This window comes from Miniopterus natalensis, chromosome 9 (assembly GCF_054644295.1).
Source record: "Miniopterus natalensis isolate mMinNat1 chromosome 9, mMinNat1.hap1, whole genome shotgun sequence".
NCBI classification, from domain to species: Eukaryota; Metazoa; Chordata; class Mammalia; order Chiroptera; family Miniopteridae; genus Miniopterus; species Miniopterus natalensis.
Window position 1 is genome coordinate 33979034 of NC_142089.1, and position 24902 is coordinate 34003935.

The 24902-nt window shown below is 47.3% G+C and overlaps 1 protein-coding gene across 1 annotated transcript in view; it reads right to left on the reverse strand.

The window, feature by feature from the left end:
• Nucleotides 1-549: 549 nt before the first annotated feature.
• C8B (complement C8 beta chain) overlaps nt 550-24902 on the reverse strand; it is a 37142-nt gene continuing 12789 nt past the window's right edge. The window contains exons 4-12 of the mRNA XM_016204526.2: nt 23900-24041; nt 22398-22530; nt 19720-19917; nt 16259-16499; nt 13549-13677; nt 10768-10931; nt 5314-5467; nt 2932-3000; nt 550-701 (exon numbers count right to left, since the gene is read on the reverse strand). Of these exons, the coding sequence (XP_016060012.2) occupies nt 550-701; nt 2932-3000; nt 5314-5467; nt 10768-10931; nt 13549-13677; nt 16259-16499; nt 19720-19917; nt 22398-22530; nt 23900-24041 (1382 nt within the window). The remainder of the gene's footprint in view (nt 702-2931; nt 3001-5313; nt 5468-10767; nt 10932-13548; nt 13678-16258; nt 16500-19719; nt 19918-22397; nt 22531-23899; nt 24042-24902) is intronic.

A 24902-nucleotide genomic window follows, 5' to 3' on the forward strand; every position in this document is an offset into this window, starting at 1 on the left:
CCACCTTATAAGGTTATTATGAGGGTGCAATGAATTGACACACTGATGAATTAAGCGCTGTGTTTGGTATAAAGTAATCATTTAATAAATGTGAACTGCCATTGCCATTGAAAGAGACAGTATACTATTTCTCAGGGGAGGAGCAACTTACTATCTATTCATTGATTCATCACTGGACACCTACTCTGTGTCAGTCACTGCTAGACAGTAGGACTTCAAAGTGACTAACTGCCAACACAGTTCCTGCTGGTAGTACATGTGAGTGCAAGAAAACTGCAGAGGCGAGCAAAGTGAGGATTACCAAGGTGCTTAAGCCCTTCAGGAACCTATCATTATTTAGTTCACTATGTGTTCCAGCCAATGTGACTTTTACAAATCTTTATTGTAAACATCCTGTGTGGCACCGCCCTTTAGCCCTGGGCTGGCCCCAGGTGGGAGCGAGTGTGGGGTGAGCAGCTGGTGTGGGGTGAGCTGCCTGAGCTCCTAGGGTTCAGAACGCTTGCTGTGTGCAGCCCACAGTGGTGTCATCAGCCAGGAGCCCTCCCTTCTTCAACAGGTAAGTGTTTCTGAAGCAGGGCCCAAGCAGGGGCTGCCCCCATTTTGAGGAGGTGGGTTGTTGCACTGCCTTTGTCGTGTTTTATGTCCTCCAGAACATGGAGACCAGTCTGACCAGCAATTCCACTGCCCATCAATGGGGACATCTGTAAGAAAGAAGGTCAAGGAACATTAATTAGCCTTTATTACACTGCAGTGCCCTATAGGTGGGGTGGGATGTATAATCCAAAAGGCTTTGGGAGTCTGAATCTCTGATATTCCCCCTTCAGTCAGCCATCCTTCTTTTAGGCCATTGTTCTCACCATGCTTCCTTCTACCACAGGGCCTTTGCACATGCAGTTCCCCCTGCCCAGAACACTCTTCTTCTATTTATCTAGTCAATTCACCCTTCAGATCTCAGGTTAAGTGTTATTCCTACATGGAAACCTTCCCTGACCCCAACTCCCTATCAATTCTTCATATTTGAAGCTCTCAGAACATTTTATAGCAGTTACAATAAAAACTTTAAATCTATGTCTGGGACAATTCAAATAATGTTGGCCTTTCTTTCTAAAGGGGGTTCTCCATGGTGACGGGCACTATATCTGATTTGCTCAGCACAGACTCCTAGCATCTAGGCTGGCATATTGGAGGCCTTTAGTGAATATTTGCTGAATAAATGATTTCCAGCTTAGATGGTTCTCAGCTATAGGATGCTGGCTAGTTTACTTCTCATGTTTAAAATAGGAGCTATGCTATCTACTGTGAGCCTTGTGTGTGTTAAATGAGGTAATAACACTGACATTTGCCTTTCTCCTAGGGATTTTTCGGTTGATGAGGTTGGCAAATGATCACTTATATCCAACATGATACCTATCATGTGTCTGGCTGAGCCTCTAACTCACAGTGTAATTCTGGTTACACTACTTAATATCTCTGAGACTCCCCATTTGTAAGATGAGAAGGCTGGGATAGGAGTTTTCCAAGGTCTCTTCCAACAAGTAGAAACCCTGTGGCTGTACAATTGCACACTCCCTGGCAGATCACTGTGCGGGGCGTGGTTGAAATGTGGGAGGAGAGGGAGTGAAGACAACCCTGAGCATGTCGCTGGGGAGGGGAATAGTGCAGGCAGGAGTCAAGATCAAAGACTAGAGAGTCAGACCCACTGAACCCGAGCCTGGGTTCCTACATGTACCTAGTGTGTGACCACTGGGCAAATTAGTTCATAACCCATTAAATCTCAATTTCTTCCTCTTTCAAATGGGGATATTGATAGTATCTACTTTATGAGGTCATTGTGAGGATTAAAGGACTTAATATGTGTATAATACAAACTTAATATATGTAAACTAAAAATATGTAGAATAGATGTAAAATTGATATATGTAAAACACAAAAGGATTTAATACAGATAGCACTATTTACTTAGCTCTAAAACAAACTAAGCAATATTTATTTGGCCCTTACAATGTGTTCAGCATCTTCTATGTGCTTTAAATGTCTTGTGAGAAACTCACAAGCTATGAGATAGTTAATATCATCATTTCCATTTTACAGATGAAGAAACTGAGGCACAAAGAGGTGAAGTGAGTTGCTCAAGGTCACAGTTATTAAATAAAAGAGATGGAATTTGAACCCAGCTGAGTTAAGCACTCAGCAAGGAGCCTGGTACACTCAGTAAAGTACCTAATAAATGTTTAGTGTTTCTATTTGATGTGCCATTTCCTTTTTTAATGGTATCACCAAAAAGTCACAGAAAGAAAAATAAAGGGAAGGAGTAGAGGGTTGAGAACTTTCAGATAATAAAGTTGCCAAGGAATTTGAGACCTGGAAGGGATCTTAATAATAGTTCAGTCTTTCATTTGTTACTTCAACACATATCACTGAGCAGCAACTGTGCTGGGACATGGGGACACAGAGGTAAATTTAACATGATAATCCCTACTCACAGACACAGGGGGAAACGGACACACAAAATCCTAAATATAATGTGCCGAGAGCTATAACAAATGTATGTTCAAAGTTCTACAGGAGTCCAAAGGGAGAACTATCTAATTCTACCTGGAGAGGGGGAGGAGTTAGAAGACTTTCTATAGAACAAGGGGCATCTGCACTGGATTTTGAGGGCTGAATAGGAGTTCACTAAATAAATTTAAAAAGGTAAGCATTCCAGAATGACCCAAAGAGATGACCTGCAAATGCCATCAGTCATCCTACGACATGAAGCACTCTCAGTTGTGACAATAATGAAATATACAATCTGGAACCAGGATGGATCTCAAGTTCCAAAGCATCCACCTCCCTACCACACACCCTCACCTTGCTCTTGCTCTTTCATACTATTCTCTGGACTTCCCTAGAGTTCCCTTTCCCCACCAACCCTCAAAGACTCCTTACTTTTCCGTAAAGTGATTTCACAGCCTTGGCCTTGAAATCCATTAGGACAGACGCAGTCACAGCGTGATCCTGAAAGACAATGCAGAGAGAATGTGAACTACAACCCCGTGATGCAGAGAATTCTTGGAGCTCAGTTCTCTACATCACTGCTTTTCCATTTGGTTAGAAGAGGGCAAACATTTAGTTAAATGTTTTGAATTAGGAAGGTCCAGTGCCAAGAATACCTGCTCCTTTCTTGAGGATCCTTTGCTCATTTATTGCCATCATGGGGAATTATATGGATTTGTTGAGGAATATTACTCATTAGCAGAAACTTGACCTAGTCTCACGTGATCAGAGTCAGAAGCTACGCTTGTGGTCAGTGAGGCCAATGGTCATTTTCACCACCAGTAATTTTCTGGCCTCCACTTGCACACCTCTAGTGATGAGGAACTCGCCACCCTTAGATGTCTCATCCTACTCTAGCCAGCTCTAATACGTTGTAAGTTATTCCTTATGTTAATCTGTAACATATCACCCTGGAGCTTTCTCATCTGGGTCACACTGAATCTCTTCACAGGACTGTCTTTCATACATCAGGCCCTGCAAGCATCCCAGTCCCTGTCTCATATTTTCCCTCACCTCCAGTGTAGAACCTCAGGTGGGTCCCAGTTCCCAGGTCCAAATTTCACACAAGGCAAGGGGGATCAGCAACTCTAGATCCAAACCTTGAGCCAGTGAGCTGATTTCCTTCCTGCTGAACGGACCCTCCCTTAGGTGCCCTTGTCCTGATGGCAGAACTTCCCCGCCTCAGGCTCTCGCTTACGTCGCCTGTGCTCATATCCATCTTGTCGGACAAGTTAGACGCCTGTTCCACAATCTCAGCTCGGTAGCTGGGCTCTTCCTCCATGAGAACAGGTCTTTTCTGGACCCCTCTGCTGAGCTTGCTCCATCCACATGGTTTGTTCTGCCAACTCCAACAGGCTCCCTGGGCTGCGCTCTGCCAGAACCAATTGCTCTATGTGCCCTGTTTTGGCATCAGGCTGGGCTGGATGTTTCCTCAGAGTTTTGCTAGCCCATCACAAGAGCATAAGATCCCAGGCCCCAGCCTCTCCCAGGTTGGTCCTGCCCACTGCAGTGACCCCAATGTGATCTGCAAAGTTAGCAATCAAGTTCTAGTGACCCATCCTTGCCACCGCTCCCCAGTCCCCTAATCTTCTCATCATGTCTTGGTCAGGAAATGCACACAGGGTTTCCTCTGCTCAGCCCAGGGCCCGTTCTTTGGCCAGAAGAGATTTCCTGAGTCCATCCCCACTCCTTGTTACAGATCACACAGCTCAACCTGCTCCTGTCTTCAGTCTCATGCTGCTGTGGCCCACCATATCCCTTGTGGCTGGAACCCAGGTGCCCTGACAGCCAGAGCAGCATGGCTTAGCTGCCTGACTCCTTGGAGCTAGACTAATACGTCTACCGCTTGGCACATTTCAACGTAACGCTTTGGTCAGGCCTGACTCTCCCACTAGTCTATAAGCTCAGGGAAATCCTCGATCCTTTCTGTCCCTGAATTCAGCTACAGAACAGCTTCCCAGCCCCAACTCTACAGTGGAGTCACATGGGAAGCCTTTCAAAGGCCAGTCCCAGTGATTCGCTTTAATTACTTTGGGCAGAGGCCCACAGCTCTGTGTTTGTGAAAGCTCCCTGGCGATTCCCACGTGCAGCCCGGGCTGGGATCCACTGCCTCAGAGGAACGGCATGCGCTCTGCCCTGAGCTGCACCTGAGTGCAAGGGTCTCCTAGGTCCAGTCCAGGACAGGCGGGGGCTTCAGCAGCTGTGAGTCACACCCAGGCTGCAGGTTAGAGCTACCTGGAGAGAGTGTCACCATCCTGATGAGGGGCCTTCTCCAGAGATACTCACATCATGGCCCGGGTTGGGGCGCAAGCATGAGCAGTTCTGCAGGTCTCGACTACAGGCACACCTCATTTGATTGTATTCTGCTTTATTGCCCGTCAAGGGTGTTGCAATTTTCACAGATGGGAGGCAACGCCCTCCACCAGCAAAAAGGTTAAGACTTGCTTAATTGTGATACCCACTTTATTCCGGTGGTGGGTAACCAAGCCCGCTTTGTCTCTGGTTCCAATGCCCATGGTTCCAATGCCCAGTTAGGCCAAAGACACTCAGTTTTAAGGGGCTCCAAACAACCAGGGGGCCCTTCCCCCCCTTGAGAAAATGAAAAGAGCTTCAGGAAAGGCCCCAGGGCCTGAGGCAGAGGGCTAAGCATTAACCTAGAAACTCTTCTTGAGCTACTCTGGAGGACATGTGATTTTGATAACATGTTCTGGCCCCAGAACCAGCCCATCCAGATGATGGCTTCCCCAAGGGACACCAGCTGCCTGGAAATGGTACCTTTAAGGACAGGGACTCCATTCCCTTGGCAGGGAGCACAGAGGCAGGAGCTGACTTCCTTCTGGAACTGCTCCAGGGCCCGCTTCATGTTCTGCTTCACGGTGCTGGAGTAGGCGAAGTCTGTGGCGGTCACCAGCTCATACAGAGGCTCTGCCTGGGGAAGGAGCGAAGGCATTATGTCAACGGACGGCATTCATCAAATAGAAGCGGAAAGCAGGGCTCCACAGGAACGGGCAGGAGGTCAGTGCACCGAGACCACAAGTGGATTCCTATGGAGCTGGAGAAATGCCACAGCATGCAGATGGATGCCCCACCGTCTGTTCCACTCCACCCGCTATCCTCAGATCAGTTCACTCAAGTTCAGGTCAACCAGTACTTACGGCATACCTCCTAAGTGCCAGGAATTCAGCACAAGTAAGGAATAAAATAAAATCCCCACTCTCAAGATACTCAGAATCTAGACATAGAGATAAACGTGTTACAACAGATTCTTACAGCACAGTGGTGACAGGTAACAGTGGAAACTTGTACTGGGTAGAGAGGGGCAGGTGGCTTGTCTGTCTTTAGTGCGGGGAGGAGGTGACTTTTGGGCGGCTCTTTGAAAGCATTAAAGCAACCTGGTCCTAACATCACTCCCCCTCCAAATCCATCAAAAGCATCCTGCAAGAGCCACTATCAGGAAGCCTTGCCCAAGCTCCGAAGCTCCCGGAACACCTTCCCACCACGAAATGCTCAGAAAGCTCTTTCTTATGCGTCTGATACAAATTCTTTTTGCTCCCTTGCGGTCATTACACGTTTCATGTGTTGAAATCTCTCTCTTCCTCTCCCTCTTCTCTAATTAGGTTGTAAGCTGGAGATCAGGGCTACAAACTGCTCAGTTCTGTCTCTAGGCTCCGGCCCTGCGCTTAGTGAGAGCTGCTGATAAAGTGGGTAATTCCAGGGGTACTGCAGGCTCCTCATGAGGGCAGTGCAGCGGGCACCGAGGACAGCGTGCGGGTGGCAGAGCCACAGAAGCAGGAAGAGCCGCGAGGGCCCTCAGAGGGCACAGCAGGGTTGAGAACCCGAAGCCACGGGTCGAAGTGGTGGCGCTCACAGGTCAGGAAAAACCAGGGGCAAAGTCCCAAAAGGCAGTTAGAAATGTGCAGTCTCTTGGCTCTAGTTTCAGCTCCAGGGCCAGGTTCCTCTCCAGATTTTGTTAACGATCCTGCCCTAATTCAGCCCTGGAGAGTTTAGGGTCTGTCTAAATGCAGGCAATCATGCCTAATAGAAGCCTCCAGTGAGAAGAAAATTGCTTCCATTTCTTAATGCGTCTGATGCTGACCTTCACCCCGGTGGGCAGAGCAAGGCCCCTTGGTGGTCCCATTGTCTCACCATTTTGTGGTCAATGAATTGATCCAGGGGCTGTTTGCAGAACCTTCCAGCCTGCTGGCCCACACATAGGGGAGGGTTTGCTATACACAAACCATGAGCCCTTCCAACAGGCAGCCTTCCCTACAGAGGACCCTGAAAGGCTGCCTTTAACCATCCAGACGTTTTCCTACCAGCACTATTGGCTCCAGGAGACAGAGCAAGTCAGAGGCAGAACTGGACTGAATCTTCCACATCTACTGTGTGCCGGGAGCGGAGCTGGTGGTTTACAAATATGGCCCCACTTTATTTTCATAAGGTAGTAGCCATTGGTCCTGTTTTCAGGAGAGGTTGAGTCAAATAACTCACAAAATAGCACTGCCAGTCTTCTAGTGCAAAGCCTTTGTTCTTCCTACTAGTTCATGATGGTTATTGATACAAATGGTTTGACTATTTCCACTTCTAACCTCTATTTCAGTGTTCTCCAAATTTTGCAGACTTTTGTGGAGTTCTGAGCAGCAGCCTCTCAGAACCTCACAGCTCCCTCTTTAAATTACGTTAACATGACACATCTGTCTGTTCTTTGGTTGGCTGGGCCTCTTTTCCTGTCTTTTTCTCTTTTCTCCTTCATCCCTCCCTCCCTCTCTTCCTCCTTTCCTCCCTCCTTTCCTCCCTTTTTTCTTTCCCTCTCTTCCCAAAACACACAGTCCTAACTACACACATTGATTATTAGGCCCTTAGTACATCTGTCCTTATAAAACTTTTATTTATCGTATTGCTGCAAAGAGATGATGGGTGCTACCTATTAAACGTCATGAAGTTCTCTATAACGGACCCTGGTGTTTGACATTTTTAATGATAACAAATAATTATTGCCACAACTAGCATATATTAGGTGCTGAACTAAACACTTCACATGCATTATCTAACTTAATCTTCACAACAGTCTTATGAGCCAGGCAGTCTTCTGTATTCCCATTTTACAGATGAAAAGGTTAAGGCACAGAAAAGTTAAATAGATTAACCAGAGCCACACAGTAGTGGGAAGTGTTACCAACATGGTCTATTTCCTTTCAGTATATATTTTTGGATAGATAGATGGAAAAATATTTACACCAAATAGGTGGCTCAAGACAAGTGTAGTTTTATATTCCACCCTTTTCACTTCACATCATATTATGAGCATAAAATGATTTTTTATGGCTACATAGTATCCTGCTGTAGGATGAACTAGAACATATTAGACTCTTGCCCTGTTATTAAATCTTTAGGTTGTTTCCCTATTTTCTTTTCTCTTTTGCTATTAAAAATAACATAAAACAAAGCATGTTTTTATACGCACATCTTTACTAACTTTTAAAATTATTTGTTTAGCTGATTCTGCATTTAGGGTTATTGAATCAAAAGCCATTAGCATTTTTAGTGGTGTGTGTGTGTGTGTGTGTGTGTGTGTGTGTGTGTATCCATACAACCCTTTAGGAAAATAATTTAACTATATATATATAAACCTGGCCACCCTGTACGTACTTCCTCTATTATCTCAACATGTCTTTGGGATGTTTTATCCATTAAGGATCATTTCAATGGGCCACAGCTTTTTCCTTCCAGAACTTGTGGCTGTCACTCCAGTATCTTCAGGCATTTAGTGTTGCAAAGAATTCTAAGACCAGTATGACTTTTATATTTATAGGCTATTTGTTTCTAAAAGTATAAAGAAAAAAATCACCAGGGTGTGTTTCAGTACAGTTTTTTCTTCTTCTTCTTTTTCTTTTTGTTCAGTACTTTTGCCTACTTTTCAATGACTGGCTCATTTCGCACTGTCAGCTCAGGGAAATCTCTCTCGTTATGTGTTTGATTAATGCATCTTCTAATGTAATTTTGTCTCTTACTCAGGAGGAAGTCCCTGAGTTTTAGATTTCCACTCTGTAGTCTCTGCCCATCATATTTATGTCATTGTTTTAATCTCATCTTTTGCTCCTACATTCTACAAACATTTTTATAGCACCTTCCCCATCACTGCCTCGATTTTCTGCAGTGCCGATTCCATTCTTTATAGTTTCCACTGTAGGATTTAATTCTGCTACCGTGCCTTTGGTTTCCTATATTCAGCTCCTTCCCTTTTCACCTGATTAGTGTCTAAACATCCCAGCCTCTATTTTTAAGTTCACCAGTTCCTCATTTTCTTAAATTTTGTTATAATCACAAAGCAGGTGCGTTCCCAACTTACTTCTGTTTTTCTGTGTTTTATCTATTTTTTTATATTTCAGACATATGCTTGTCTTCTGCATCTTGAATGCCACGTCAGTCTTCTGTGTTTAGAATTCCCTTCCTACGCCTGTCGCCTTAACCCTCCTCTGAGCAGAGAGCCGTCTCTCTGCGTCTGAAGCTCCCGGGTGACAGTGTGGATGGGCCCCCCGCGGCTGCTGCCCTGCCCACCTGGCTCCTCCAGAAATCACGTTTCAGACTGTGATCTTCGACGCCGGGTTATGTACACAAGCCTCGGCCAACACTTGGGTCTAGGAATCACTTACATGGTGGGCTCTGCTCTCCTGGAAGCAACCACTGCTCCAGCTACCTGGTCGTCTGACTCTGCAGAGAAGAATTAGTCAGGGATCATGGGACGCCGTCTGCAGTTTTCTCTTTCCAGAAACTGCAGGAAGGAGTGGGACGCCCAGAATGTATGTTTCCCACTCAGGTTAGCGACACACAGAGGAAGTGTGTAAAAACCTCCAACAATCCTGCCTCCCCTTCTCCTGAAAACATCTCTGATTCTCTAATGCCTTCCCCTCTTCCAGCCCAAACAGCCCTTCTTATGCCTGGCACTTGAGATTCCCAATGCCCAGGCTGGCACACCCAACTATTTAGGTGGGTTATCAGGGGAATCGATTAATTCTAAGTTTTAAATAAAAGATTCAGGTAAGAGATAAGAAAAATGTAAATACCACGGGTCTATTTTCCCTGAACCCTGTTCCCTCCCCTGCGTATATGTGACACCAACCAGTGTCACCACGCCGTCAGCCAATCCCAGATTTCTCCAGAGCTACCCGCACCATTATCCTCCTCGATGCTTGCCTAATTGTCACCACCGAATAGAGGATTTCAATGGCAGCCTCCTTGTTCTGCAGAAACTATGCATTTGACATACAAATAAAGACCTTGTGGGAAATTGCAAGAGCCTCCCCGAAGCTCCAGCCCCCCAGTTCCCCTTCGCTGCAACAGTAAATCCCCAGGGGCTGGACGCTGGACCATCAGTGGCTATACAGGTGATGGCAAGAAGAGGGCGTGCGAGATGTGACATGGACACCGTCCTGAAGGCCCCACAGGCAAGGACCTACCGCTGCTGATGTGTATGACAGTCTGTTCTAGCAAACGTCTTTTTAGTTTAAGTTTGCGAAACTGCTCTTGTTTGGGTGACAGGTGGTTGGGATTATTATTTTTTATTCACTACACCCTCAGGAAAGTCTGGAGGTGAGAGGAAAGGTGCAAGTCTCGGGTCTGAACTTGATAGAGACTTCCAAGCAGCCGCAGGTGGGTGCAACCTCTGTGACCTTGATTTTGATCAGCCACAAAAGAAAGATAAGCGTATTAACTTGCAGACTTGTGGGGATTAAATGAAATAACCCTATTAAAGCCCCTGGCCGAGTGTCATGGATACAGTAGGTGCCCAAAAGATGTCAGCGATTACTACGATGTATTATCCTGTCCTGTGTCTTACTGTCCCGCATAGACTGTCGTTTTCTTCCTTGCACCTCCCTCTATTTTCCTCCAGTGCCTCAGTTCCTATCACATTTCAGGAACACAGCAACTGTTTGTTGGTTGCCTAAATGAATATTTAAATGAGCAAATAACTGAATGAGTAATTCTCCGATGAAATGGGAACCACGTTAATGTAAGAGGGCTGGAATTAGAAGCTGGTGGTTAATTTTCTTTAGCTCCGTGGGGCCCAAGTGAGGGAGTCAGGGACGTCTAGCTGGTGCTCAGCAGTATATTGTGATCAGTTCACTCCAGATTATTTTCCACTGTGGCGTATGCGCCTCCGGGTTAGGGCCCGAGTCTCTCATTGGCCCGTATAGAGGGAAGGGTGGGTGGAGCGCTGCCCAGCCGTACCTGAATTTTGATGATGTCGGGGTTGTACTGCACTGCGTCCCCCCACTCCTGCATCAGCTCCGCTGTCGGCAGGTCCTTGTACGCCAGGGCGGTGACATACTCACTTGCACCTCCTCGCACGCGGACCACCAAGTCCTCTATTACGCTTTGTCTCTTGTTTCTGTCTGATATGGACACAGAGACCTGGAATGTCAGGCAATCTACTTTTTGTAGCTTAGAGTTTACTGTAAACCAACCAACAACCTGGTTACCATGATATCCCCTGAGCTCGCCCAGGAGAAGTGGGCAGACAAGACGCATATCCCTGCCAGCAAGAGAGTCACATTGCAAGGGGCAAAAGGCAGCTCACCCCGTCATATAGGATGCTAGCCGGGGGCAGAACAAGAGGGACATTTATTTTGAGCATCTATAAATGCCAGTCACTAAGTGAATCAATGGAAGGTAGATATCCGATAGATGGTTATGGATAAATTAATAAATCATGGCTATGTAAATAGGTTAGTAGATAGCTGACAGATATGTACCTACATACATACATACATTCATATGGGTAGGTTGATAGATCATGAATAGGTAAATAAATTGGTAGATGATAGATATATAAATCCATACATACATAAGGATAGATTCATAGATCATAGATAGGTAAATAGATTGGTAGATAGATAGATTATTGATCATTATGTGTCAGTCACTAATCTAAATGTTGTACATATAGTCACTCAATTTTCACTACAATAGAGAAACTACATAATCCTTACTTTGCAGATAAAAAATCTCAGGCACTGGTGTGAAGGAATTTATGCATGTAGTCCTGCCCAAGTTCTAAGCTATATGGCTTCTTTGTGTGGGATGGCAAAGCTGGGGAAATTTTAAAGGCTGGGCTCTGTACAGGATACATACCTATGAAAGAATGTCCACTGTAAAGCAATTATTATTTTGATTTTTCATGGCGTTTCCCAGAAAGCTCTCAATCATATCAGTGAGTCATTCCCATTCTAATTTATTTATGTGCCCAAGGCCAAAAGAGCTGGTGTAAAGTGACGACTGCTCAGTTCTGAGCCTGTGACACTTGTTCATCATACTTAGGCAGTCTCGCTACTGTGGGTAGGAGTGCAAACTGGTACAACCATTTTAGAAGACAGCTTGGCATGATCTAGTCCCGAAAAACTACATGCTCGACAACCCAAAAATCCCACTCCTAGGTGTAGTCCTTAGAGAGACACTTGCGCACGGGGACCAGATGACTTGTGAGAATGCTCAGAGCAGCATTGATTCTAACTGTATGAAATAGCAAGTGACCCAGACTCAACAGCAGAACGGACTAACTGTTGTATACACACAGTAAAATACTATGCAGCGATGGCGATGAACTAACTGTAGTTATACACAAAGACATGCTATTGGATGAACAGAAAACACCCACGGAACTGAAAAGATGCCATTCCATCCACATACAGCTCAAAACCAAGCAACACTGAGCCATACCGGTCAGCGGCACATGTGGGTGGTGAAACTGTTAAGAAAGGAAGAACATGTTTAGCACAGAAGTCAGGATAGTGTCCTCTCCAAAAGGAAGGGAGGAGCTGTGACCGGCAAGGTTTCTGGGTGCTGAGCGATGTTCTGACTAGTGACCTGGATGGGGTCCTTCACAGGTGATCTCTAAAGAGCACCTGTGTTTTATGTATGCCCCCCCCCCCCCCCCCCCCCGTAGGACGCACCTTCCAACCCAGCCGCACCAAAGTGGGCAAATAAACAACAATATCAACCACACTTCAGTCACAGTGTGAGACGTTGTTCTGGGCCAGCAGTTAATTTTTGTTGTTGTTTTATTTTGTTTGGGCTGGGGAAGTCTTTCTTCACATGAGCTCAGTAAGCAGAGCAGACACAGGAGAGCTGCTCGAGGGGCAGAAGGGGCTGGGGACCGGAGCCCTGCCCATCAGCCTCTCTGTCTCCTCCCCTCGCTGTGCTGAGTCCCCAGCTCCTTTGTACGGCCTTCGAGATGCCTGCTCCTCAGGCACCTGGCTCTACATCCTGGCTTCAATATGCACCTCCCGCCTGCCATGTGGGCTCTGCTACAGGATTTGTGGCTTTGCCTGCTTGGCTAGTCTCAGTAAAGCCCATCGTCTCAGGGAAGGACTAGCCCCCTCAGCTGCCTCCCCCAACCCCAACATCCTACCTCAACCCGGGGGGTGGGGTGGGGGGCCAACTCCCATGCAGTCCCCAGGCTAATTTTTCATTGTCAGATTCTCCCCCCCCCCCCCTGCTTACAACACAACCTTGATACTTTACTCCTCCAGGGGCAATTCAAATGACCCCTCCCTTAGGAAGGCTGCCCGGAGGCCCCCAATTGGGTTTGGTGCCTATCGCTGTCTTGTCATTGGTTCTTTGTTTGCCTACTTCATGTGGGCACCGTGAGGATAGACATACGATCTTATTCATTCTTTATGCCCAGCACGTAGTAGGGGCTAGGTAAATTTTTATTGAATGAATTATTATTTTTATTATTTTAAATCCTCACCCAAGGATATGTTTTATTGATTTTGAGAGAGAGAGAGAGAGAGAGAGAGAGAGAAGAGAGAGAGAAACATCGATCAGAATCCAACTCGAAACCTTTTGGTATGCGGGGCACCGCCACCCCAACCAACCAAGCTGAATCGCTGTTATTTTAATTGAAATGCCTTGGAATAGCCAGTATTTAACTTAAAGAACGACGAGGCCCTGGAGGAGCTAGAGAGGGAAAGAAGATAGGCATAGAAGTCACGTGCCCCTGCCACTCACCTTTTATATCCCTCAGGACTCCCTCGCACAGGGCCATCGACACACCAAGCTTGAGGTAGACTGCTTTGAAGGCAGCGCCGATTCTGAAGCCTGCTTTGGCACAGGCATGAACATCCTTCAGAGAATAATCTGAAAGAAGCAAGAAAAGAGGCTCATGACCGAGAGGTAATTCACCCGGTCCCTCTTCCTGTGGATGATTCCAGAGGCCCAGCCCTTGCTGGGTGTCATGGGGACTTGTCACACAGGGACTTGGGTTCAAATAAATGGGTGGCCAGCCTGATGACAAGAAATGCAAATAGCTCCTGGGCCAGGATATAGGCCTCATAAGAGACCAGAGTCAGCTGCCTCTTCAGCCTCCTGATGGCCCCTGAGGGTGTTTGCCGCCAGCCCAGCCCGAGAGGGGATGTGCTCAGAATCCTTTTCTAAAAACGAGGTTCCTTATCAGGTATCCAGGGACTGACCCAGTGAATACAGGCTGGAGAGGGGATGTGCTCAGAATCCTTTTCTAAAAACGAGGTTCCTTATCAGGTATCCAGGGACTGACCCAGTGAATACAGGCTGCAGCAACGCCTCCCTTCCCCTGACCCTCCCTTCTCTAACCTTCCAGGCAGTAGAAAGAGCTCATCAATTGACTGAGGCAATGCATCTAGAGTGCCGGGTACCGTACCTGGCAAAGGGGCCCATTCCTTATTCCTTCTTAATTTTTGGATCATCTCCCACTCATCCCGCTCTGATTCTTCCCAAGACCTCCTCCCCCCCCCCCCCCGGGCTTGCTGAAGCCTCAGGTGTGACCTGTAAGCACCTTTCTGTAGCACTTTGAGGCCAGTAGGAAGAATAGGAATTTTGAGTGCTCGAGTTGTCTAGTAATGTGGGTGCAGATCAGTATCCCCCCAAGCATGGTCCTTGAAACATGAATCCCTTGACAATATCTCTTATAATTCTTGTGCTGGTGAGTTTTACAAGCAAAAGGGCTCCTGTGGCCCTGTGTTGCATCAGAGGAGGTGGAGAGGTCATCGCATGGTGGCATGCTCGAGAAACTCCTAAAGTGGGATCGATTATGCTTCCCCAACTTATTTGATCACAGAGTCCATTTGAGGAGGTATGAAAAGCACTTTTGAAACTGCTGGTCTGGAGAAAGGGACCCTCTATCGTGGCAAGACTGAGGCCTCCACAACATACATTAGGTACCCTGTGGCCTCTAGCAAGTACACTGGACGTACAACCAAGACCTGGCTCTGCCACTGTCAGCTATGTGACCTGGGGCAGGTCACCTAACCTGACAAGTGCCACATTGTTTGAATCAATACCGGATTGGGAGGCAGGAATCACATCTTAGATTTGCAGTTGATTATACTCGGAAAGACCTGTACTATCTGTGTGACAATGGGCTGCAGAGCAGGAACGGGAGTTGAACGTTAGTTTGGAGGCTGTGGTGATGATCTGCAACCTTGATGTTTAAAGTGTGGTTTATGGGTGAGCAGCACTGCCATCACGTCAAAGCTTGCCAGAAGTGCGGAACCCTGGGTCTCACCTGAAACTGACCCATTCAGAACGTACCTCTTACGAGATTCTCAAATAACTCACATTCACATTTTGAGAAGTACTGGTCCTGGGGCGAGCATAAGATGGTAACAATAAAGATAGAGAAAATGTGATTTGGAGCGAGAGCTGATGGGACTTGCTAATAGGTTGAAAGGAAGGTAAAATAACTGAGGTTAACTCCTAGGTCTTTAGTTGGAGCCACGGGTTGGACGATGGAACCAGTCTGAGATGTGCATGTCTATGGAAAGCAAATGTTCTCTTTGGGGGCGTGTTAAAGTTGTGATGGTTGTTAGACATTGGAGATATCAAGGAGGCATTTTTTTTTTTAAATCCTCACCCAAGGATATTTTTTCCATTGTTTTTCAGAGATAGTGGAAGGGAGGGAGGGAGGGAGGGAGAGAGAGAGAGAGAGAAACATTGATGTGAGAGAGACACATCTATTGGTTGCCTCCCGCACGTGCCCTGACTGGGGCTGGGGATCTAGCCTGCAACCAACGTATGCGCCCTTGGCCAGAATTCAACCCAGGACCCTTCAGTCTGCAGGCCAACGCCCTAACCACTCAGCCAAACCGGCGAGGGCTCAAGGAGGCATTTTGATATAAGCTCTTGGTTGCAAAGAAGAGATGCAGGATGGATATATAAATTGGGAATTATCTGCATGTTGAAGGCATTTAAAGCCATAAGATTAGATGCTATTGTCTAGAGAGAATAGTAGTAGAAAAGAGGACTGCCCTGCTGGCGTGGCTCAGCGGTTGAGCATGACCTATGATCCAGGAGATGGCAGTTCCATTCCCGGTCAGGGCAGATGCCTGGGTTGCGGGCTGAATCCCCAGTCCGGGGCGTGCAGGAGGCAGCGGATCAATGACTCTCTCATCATTGATGTTTCTCTCTCTCCCTTTCCCTTCCTTTCTCTGAAATCAATAAAGATAGATTTAAAAGAAAACTGGACTGCCAGGGACAGAGGGCTGGGCAGAGGACCAACATTAACAAGTTAAAATACAGAGGAGGAATCTGCAAATGAAACTGTGACAGTACAGCCAGGGAGGGAGGAGGGGAACAAGGAGCACAGCTTAGAGCTCATGTCCCCGCAACTAACGGCCGCTCTCCCCATCACCGCGCAGAGCTCATGTGCGCCCCAGGGGAAGCCCGGGTCCCCTGGGCCGTGCACCTGCTTTCTCCATGGCCTCCTGGTTCAGGACAAGCGTGTATTCGTAGACGCCCCCCAGCACGGCCTCGGTGATGTAGTGGGTCCCGAAGTCGCGGAAGAGGTCCCGGTACTCGCCGTAGGCGTACTCCAGGGGCAGCCGCCGGGCGCGCCGCAGGAACTCGGGGTGGATCATGAGCCTTCGGGAGCGCAGCCGGTAGCGCGCCACCTCCAGGTCGGCGCGCGCGTGCAGAAACCGGCTGCTCTACGTGAAACATGGGAAAGCAGACCTGGGACGTCAGGCATCCGGGCGAGAAGGTGGACCTGACAAATACCATCCCATGTTCTCGGGCCAAGGCCATCGCTCTTATGACCCCTTTAGGGTACTGGAGGGGTGACGGCCTCTCCTACAAGGCCTGGTGCCTCCTCAACATTCCGATGTCCTTGTCAGCTTGGGAGAGCTGGCTCTTGGCTCAGCTCCTTCAAGGAGCGAATGAGGAATGAGAAGGGGAGGTAGCCGGGCATGACAGGGCAGAGGGCGGCCGGGCACAGGAGGCAGTTCTGATGGGACGCAGGGTTTGCTGACCTGGGGACGCACGTTCTTTATGTTGTTCTGCAGAAAAGCTGCTCAAGAAAGAGTAAAAGCGGTGCTGTAAGAAGGCCAGACGTTGTCGTGTGTGGCCAGAGACGACAAGCCGCGGCCTGCACACCAACTCCGTGCCTGACTTTGGAAATAAAGGGTTATTGGAGTGCAGCCATGTCCGGGCGTTTATGTCCAAAGCTGCTGCCACATGCAGTGGCCGAATAGAGCAGTGGCCACAGAGCCCGTAGGGCCCCACAAAACATACAATATTTACTATCTGGCCCTTTACAGAAAAAGCTGGGTGCGGGGGATTGTCTGAAAGGCAGCAATGCTACATGGAGTGCGAACAGCCAGGAGGTGTTGATACAACCCAAGGTGACAGTTCTTACCCTGTGGTGGACACAGAGGAAAAGGTGAAAAGGTGGCAAGTGTCTGTGAAGTACATTCTGCCCAAATCTTAAAACTTCAGCTAGCTTGACCGATCAGCTCTATAAAGCCATGCCAGCTCCGGGTGTGCCCACCACCCAGACCCCTCACCTGCTGCCTGCCTGGCTCCCACCCATTCTAGTCCTACCCCAGTGACTCATGACTCCCTTCCTTTCTCCCTACCCTTCCAACCCAAGCAGTCACTAGGTGCACTGTTCTTAGTTTAGGCTTCATCTCTTGCTTGGGTTATTATAAAAGCTTCTCCACTGGTGTCTCTTCTTTTTCTAGCCTGCCTTCAATGCTCCAATTAGAACCAACATCCTTACATTCTGACAATACTATTATAATGTTCCTCTGGGCTTAAAACAAACCCATGCATTGGTTGGCTGTTGCCTCCAGAATAAAATCACCTCCCTTGCTTTGAATACCAGAACTTCACAATCTGTCCCTGGAGAGCCTCTCTGGCTTCAGCTTCTACAACCTTCAAGTATTCCTCTCCCTGCCTTACTATTTTCCATCGCCCACACCATACATCACACATCTAATTTCTCATGGTTCCCCAGACCTGCCATTCTATTTCATAATATGATTTTGCACATTCTGTTCCTTCTGCCAGAAATGCTCTTCCCTCCCTTTTTTGCCTGACACACACCTGCTTCCATTTTAAATGCTTGCTTAGCTGTTGCAGCCTATTTGATTCCAACTCTGAATTTCCTACACAAATGCTCTATTTTCCAGGGTTGCATTGCACTTTGCTTATATGTCCTTCATAGCTTATACCATTCTGTATTACAACTGATATTAAAAAATTAAGAATAAGTTACCTACATTCACATTTATCCCTCCTACTAGGCTGTGAGTTTGAAGGCAAGAATCATGCTATATTTGTCTTTAGGTCCCAGGTCTCTAGTTCAGTGCCTAGCACAATGTAAGCACGCTAGAAGTAGCTGCTTGAATCAGAGCGGTGCGGAGGGAGGGAGAGAAGAAGAAAAGGAGGGAGTAGATGGATGGTACCCTTCGTTTTCTCTCTTAACAAGGTAAGTTCCTTTTAATCAGTTCTCTCCTTCATCACCATATTTCAGTCTTGAGCACCTGCCATCCTGAATCTAAAAATTTTTAAAAACTAGCCTCTGCCGCCGAGCAGCTCACAGCCTAGAAGGTGAGGAACAGTAAACAAAGACAATTACAGTCCAATTCATGTTTACTACTCTTTCTCTCCTGGTTGGCATTTTAGCAGCAGAGGCCTTTCTGAGCCCTCACCATTTCTTTCTTCTCGTATAAATTGTCATTGACTTTTAGTCTTGGTTCTCTGCCAAGTACCTCTCAGATTAATTTTCTATCATGTCACACCCATGATGAAAAGATTCCGAGAAGAAAATGCATGTCTCTCACTCTGGAACCCAAGGTTCCTCAAATCTGCCTGTTATCTGCTCTCCAACATCACATCCCCTTACTTCCCACTCCGATTACTCTTCTTCCATCAAGTCATGGACTTTGACCTTCACCTTATGGGCGACAGGGAGCAGATGATATAGTTAGATTAGCATCATAGAAACATTTTTCTGGCAGCCCAGGCATTTGAAGGGGCAAGTTGGAAGACAGGAGAGCCTGCAGGAGGGCAGAGCAAGAGATGAAAGGGCCTGGGCTAGGTGAGGTAGAATCAGAGACTTAAAAATATTGAAGAGTGATATGGAAGGATTTGGTGGGCAACAACTGTGGAAATGAAGGGAAGAGAGAACCAAATATGATTCTGAAATTCTTAGGCTGGAACAGTAGTAGAAGAAGAATGCTATGTCACACACAAAGTTTAGGAGGGAGAACTTGTGTTGGAGTGTCAGCAAGGTCCTGACGCAACAAAGAGTGGGTGGTACTGCTCAGAGCTTAACAGGAAGGCTGGAAGCAGTTGATGAAGGCTCATGGCTTGTCCTTTAGAGGAGGGACCTGAGTAGAAGGGGTCACCTAGGCTGGCTGTAGAGTAAGAAGGGAAGCTGTGACGAATTAAATAAAGAACAGGTGGGGATGTTAGAACCCAGGAAGGGGACTGACAAGGAGCAGAAAGACTATAGGAGAAACAGGTGCGTGCTGTGAGGTCAACACCACCAGATTGCCCCCAAGAAGTTAGCGAAGAGGTCTTGGGTGACTTTCTGGAGAGGAATGTCAGCTGAATGTTTGAGATGGAAGTCAAACTGCTGGGTTTCAAAGTCTCCAGAGACGACCTGGTCTGGCAAAGCTACAATCTTAAATGAATGAAAACCAAGGGAAAAAGCTTTTAGAAAATTGGAGTAATTAGTTTGAGAAGGCTACCACTGCTTGGCCTTCTAAAAAGTAAGTTAACGTAAGACCATGTTATTGTGTGTGCGTGAAAAGATTGTCAAGAAAATAGAAATGTAATTGGGTGCTAGGACTAGTAAGTCATGTGAACTATAGACACACCGGTGAATATATAGAAATTGAAGAGCAATGAAAGGGTACTTACAGTATGAGAGAATCGTTTGGTTTTGCTGACAAAACGTTGGTTGTTATCACTTGCCATGTCAAGGCCAAGTTCAAATATTCCAGGTAGCGTGAAACCAAAGCTGAAACTAAACTGGCTGGCTTCTGCCTTTGTGACATTATGTTCAAAATCTGAGTATGATTCATATTCTGTCAGTGCAAATTCATATTTGCTTTGGGTCTAAAGGAAGTAAAAAGAAAATGATCCTTATTTCATCTGATTCCCATCAGTTCAGTACAAGTCAGCAAACACCCACGGTACTCTTACTATGTGCCAGGCACTGGACTAGGTGCTCTGGTTACAGGAAACTCAGGGCCAACTCTGTCCCTACCCACAGGGCTCCCGACAGATGTGTTCAGTGCTGTGGGGTAATATTCAGAAGCACATGCTTGGTTTGGGTTTCAATGGAAGAAAGGCAGGAGAACATTTTGGGCTGTGGACTTGGCAAAGGCAAAGGCATGAAGGTGGGGAAGGGCAGGATGTATTTAAAAACTGCAAGGGGTTCTGGTGTGGTTGTATCATAAGATACGAGACTGAGGAGAAGAGAGAGGTGTTGTGAGAGAATGTGCTGGCATAAAAATGCTTGGGCTTCTGAGATGACTGGCTCTGAAGTTGGACTTAATCCAAAGAGGAGCCAACAGAAGAAGTTGCCGGGCCTCAGGAAGATCACTATAGGACAACATAGTGGCTGGAGTGGTAGGGACAAATTTAGGGTCAGAGAGATAGGCCAATGAGGAGGCTGTAAGAGGAATGGCAGGGCAGGTAATAAGGGTCTGATTAGAGGTGATGCAGTGGGGATGGAGTGACAGGGGCAGGAAAATGCCTTTGATTGAACCCAGAAGAGCTATTTGCTTGAAAACCAGGGCTGCTCATCCCATGCACAGGGGAACTGCCAAGGTTACTGCCTTGGTGGCCCTGGAGTGACCAGTCCCAAATCATTTCCATCCCCAGCCCATCAGCTTCTAGATGCTTGTGGCCCCACAGCACCTCAGCTGCCACTAAAGAAAAGCAGAAGTGACCCCGAGTGTGGCCTTGAATGAGGCTGCCGGAGGTGAAATGTGCCGCTGTCATTTTCAAGTAGGGTAACCCTGGGCATCCGACGACTTCACCTCTCCATGCGTCAGTGTTTTCATGTGTAAAATGGAGACAATAGTTATTCCTCCCACTGGGCTCGTTCCAAGGGTTGAGTTTATAGGGTAAAACACAGTATAGCACCTGGTGCCGTGCTCCAGAAGGGCTGGCTCTGAAGAGAGGAGACTGAGATATACAGGGTGGGGCCAAAGTAGGCTTACAGGTGTATGTGGAACAGAGTTTATTCTTGTATTGTTATTTCTTAATTATTGTATTGTTTTCTGCATGAACAAATGTAAACCTACTTTTGCCTCAGAGCCCTGCATATCCTGCCAGGGTGAGGAGTTACTTTAGCCTGGATGATAAATGGCTGTTCTAAGATCTTCCCTTGAACGTAGAGGCTGTGGGGAGGGCACTGGCCTCATGGAGGAGAGAGTGTTTGTCCCAGGCTCATTTTTTTTGCCAATAAAGTATGTGCAGGGACAAAAGGGGAAGGAAGGGGAGAGGAGGAGGGGCTTAGTGGCCTGACCGCCAGGACTGCATCTTTAGGAGCTGAAGCCACCATTGAGGTTATCTAGTCCAGCCCCCTCACTTTACAAATGAGGAAATGGAGGCCCGGAGTGAAAAAGGAACTGAGGCTGAAGTAAAACTGGGACCGGTGGCAGAGCCAGGCTGCGAACCCCAGTGCAGCCTTGGGTCTTGAGGGTACGTGACTCGCAGTACCAGTCTGTTCTAAACCCGCTCCCTGTGAGATTGCTTCTCGGTCTGTATGTTAATCATAACCGGCTTCTCTTGGCAGAGCATTTTACAGCTTCAGATGCTTAGCGTGATGCCCGCTTCTAACAAGCGAGGAAGGACTTGGTCACCCCATTTCCTGAGTTAGCATTTCCCGAGGACGCGCCGTCCAACCAGACACTGTGTTTGCTGAGCATTTATACTTGTTATCTCAGTAGTCCTCTCCCTGCAGGGCAGAACCTTTATAACTCCCAATTTAAAGACAGGAAAAGGGCCCTGTCCAGTGTGGCTCTGTGGTTAGAGCCTCGGCCCGAGCACCGGAGGGTGGCGGGCTCGCTTCCCATTCCAGGGCACGGATCTGGGCTGCAGGTTTAATCCCTGGCACCGGTCAGGGCACGTGCAGGAGGCAACCAATCAATGTGTTGTCTCTCTCTCTTCCCCTCCCTCCCTTTCACTGTCTCCAAAAACCAATGGAAAAAATATCCTTTTTTGAGGATTAACAGCAACAAAGACAGGAAAAGGGAGGCTGGGAGCATTTAGGATTCCACAGATGACAAACTGCAGAGCCACCAAGTTTTTGAGACTCCAAATCCTAAGCTATACTTCTGTCTTCATGGTAGCCTTGGATATTATTGTTAGTACAATTACTGCTACTGCAACTATTGCTGTTACTATATGCAGCATATCAGCCTCGACACATGTCCCGAGGAAGGAGCCACCCATTTTACACATGAAGAGCTGACGTTCAAAGAGATGAACTAGCCCAGCAGCTGCAGGCCTGGCGGTGAAGCCATGCCAGCGGGCTCCTCCCGGAGTGCTCACCGCCCTGCAGGGGCTTCCTGGCTGTCACATACCTGCGGGGTGTAGCTTTCCACGTTGTATGGCTTCCTAAACCTCGTGTTCAGTATGTAATGTGGGGAGCACCCACCGTCGTAATACCTGTGATCGAGAACTGGGCCCTGGAAACTATTTGTGAACAAATTAATCCTGCAGGGAAGGCAAGGAGAAGAGGAGGGAGGGGTAAGCAGCAGGTTGTGCAATTTCAACTGGTAGACCTACTAAACCATAGGTGGGCCTGCAGAGTTCCTTGGCACGGCATTCAAGGCCCTTGATATCTGGTAGAAAGCTGCTTCCCAGGTTCATTTCTGGCCACTCCCAACCACAACCACATACCCTAATCCCAGCCACTTGGGGAGGCCTCCTCTTCCTCCCATCTGCTTTACTCCTCTTAGGTGTAAGTGCTGTTCCTTATGCCTAGAATGCCCTTCCAGCCACTCACTGTTGTTTTTTCTTATCTTTTGATATTGAGCTCTATCATTGCCTATTGTGGGAAGCCCTCACTGACACTTGCACCAAGCTGGGTAAGAGACCCGTATATGACCTTGCACTTGGCCCATTCATGCATTTACTGTTCTGTACTATTACAGTTGCCTTAGAAGGACCATCTAGCATAATAAGTCAAAATACAAACTCTGGAGTCAGAAGCCTGGGGTCAAATCCTTGTTCTGCCATTTACAAGTTATGTGACCTCGGGCACAGCTGCTAACCTCTCTACGCCTCAGTCTCTCAACTATAAAATGGGAACAAGGAGAACACTTGCCTCATGGGGTTATTGGGAGGAGCCCATGTATCAAAAAAGATGGGGCTTTGATTTATGTTTAGGAAGGTGAATTCCATTCAGGGTCACTGCTCTTGTCCCCACACTGTGTCACACATGGCAGTTTTTAATGCACATGAGGGGAGGCCTTCACTTTCCCTCCTGCAGGCTGAGGAGCTGCAGAACCTGGCAGGCAAGTAGGGCAAACACCAGGCCACTTTGGTCCCTTTTGACCTTGCTCCTCTGGCCTCGCTGGAGGATTCAACCAGCTCAGAGATCCCCAGCAGCTTGAAACAGATTGATTGCAGACATACCCGGAAAATCCATTCCCTCACTAACTACTTAGGGCCTCTCCTCTGGGCCAGCCCCTGTGCTGGCCCGGGGTTATAGAACAGATAAAACCTCCTTCACAACTTGGCAATGGGGTTCCAGGGTAAGGCTTCGAAAGCACCTCACACGGCCACGCAGCAGGAGTTCAGTGGCAGGTATCCCCAGGCCTCACTGGGGTCTCCGTGGTCTCCACTCACTACTCTGTCCCTGGGGATTCTGACTTAGCCCTCCTTGTGGCCCATGTGCGTCCCTGGGAAGTGTTCCTGGAGCCCCTCAGAACTGTCCTCAGAAAGCGGCCACCGGCACCCACTTACATTGCAGCCTTTTTCCAGGAAGGAAAGAAGCAACTGTTTTCCTATCAGCTTCTTCTCTAGAATTACATTTAATTCTGCACCTTCCCATCTATACAATAGAAACTCAGTAACTTACCCACTGGCCAGATGGCCAATTGCCCAGTACTGCTCCATTTCATGCAGACACTTTTTAAAGATCTTCCTACAGTTGGCCTCATCTGACCCGTCGCCACAGTCATTGTCCCCATTGCAAAGGAGTCTGCGGTTTACACACCTCCCTGGGTGGAAAGAGGAGGTTACCTGCGGTTATGTGGCTGTCAGAAGGGAACTGCCAAGCTAAGAGCACCTACTGTGCACCAGGCATTTTCCTTTTGACATGTATACCAGTAGGTTGGCAATGACATCTACATCTTACTCCCCAGAGGAGGCCAGAGCCCTATTCCTGAAAGCACTTTGAGAGGAGATTATTAAGGGAGGGAAAGGAAAGTGCCTGATAGGAGGAGGCTGAGTGGCCAGGCAGGAATGGAGCCTGGACTTCTCTCCTTGAGGCTGGGAGAGAGGTGAGCTTGGTGGGCCCTGCAAGTCAGACCAGCTGTCGGACCTTCCATATGTTACTTAACATCCTGCCTCAACTTACCCATCTATAAAATAGGGAAGCCATTGCACCTACCCCCTAGGGTTGCTGGTTAATTGAATGAGTAAATGGAAGAGTACTGACTCCTGTACATGCCCAATAAATGTTGTTATTACTATAATTAGTGCTTTTGTGGGCCACGTGCCCATTGCCAGTAAATATTTGCAGGAGTAGAACCTGTAACCGTCTAATCACAGTTCTATCCACTAAACTACACTTCCTTTAACACTATAGCTATTTGGACTATTTTTCTACTATAAAAATATTTGGACTATATGTTTGAAATTATTTACAGCATTTGACAAACCTGACTTCCTTTATTATTTGTATATTCTTGGGGCATAAAGCCCATAATATAGGTGACCCTATTTCCTTAGATGTGTCTGATCCATTTTAACCAATGCTCTTGGGGTGTTAAAGGCAGATGAATGACAATTTGGTCCTCAACTTGTTTCTTACAAGGCATTTAAATTAAAGCTTTCCTGAAGAACCATTAAAGCTTTGG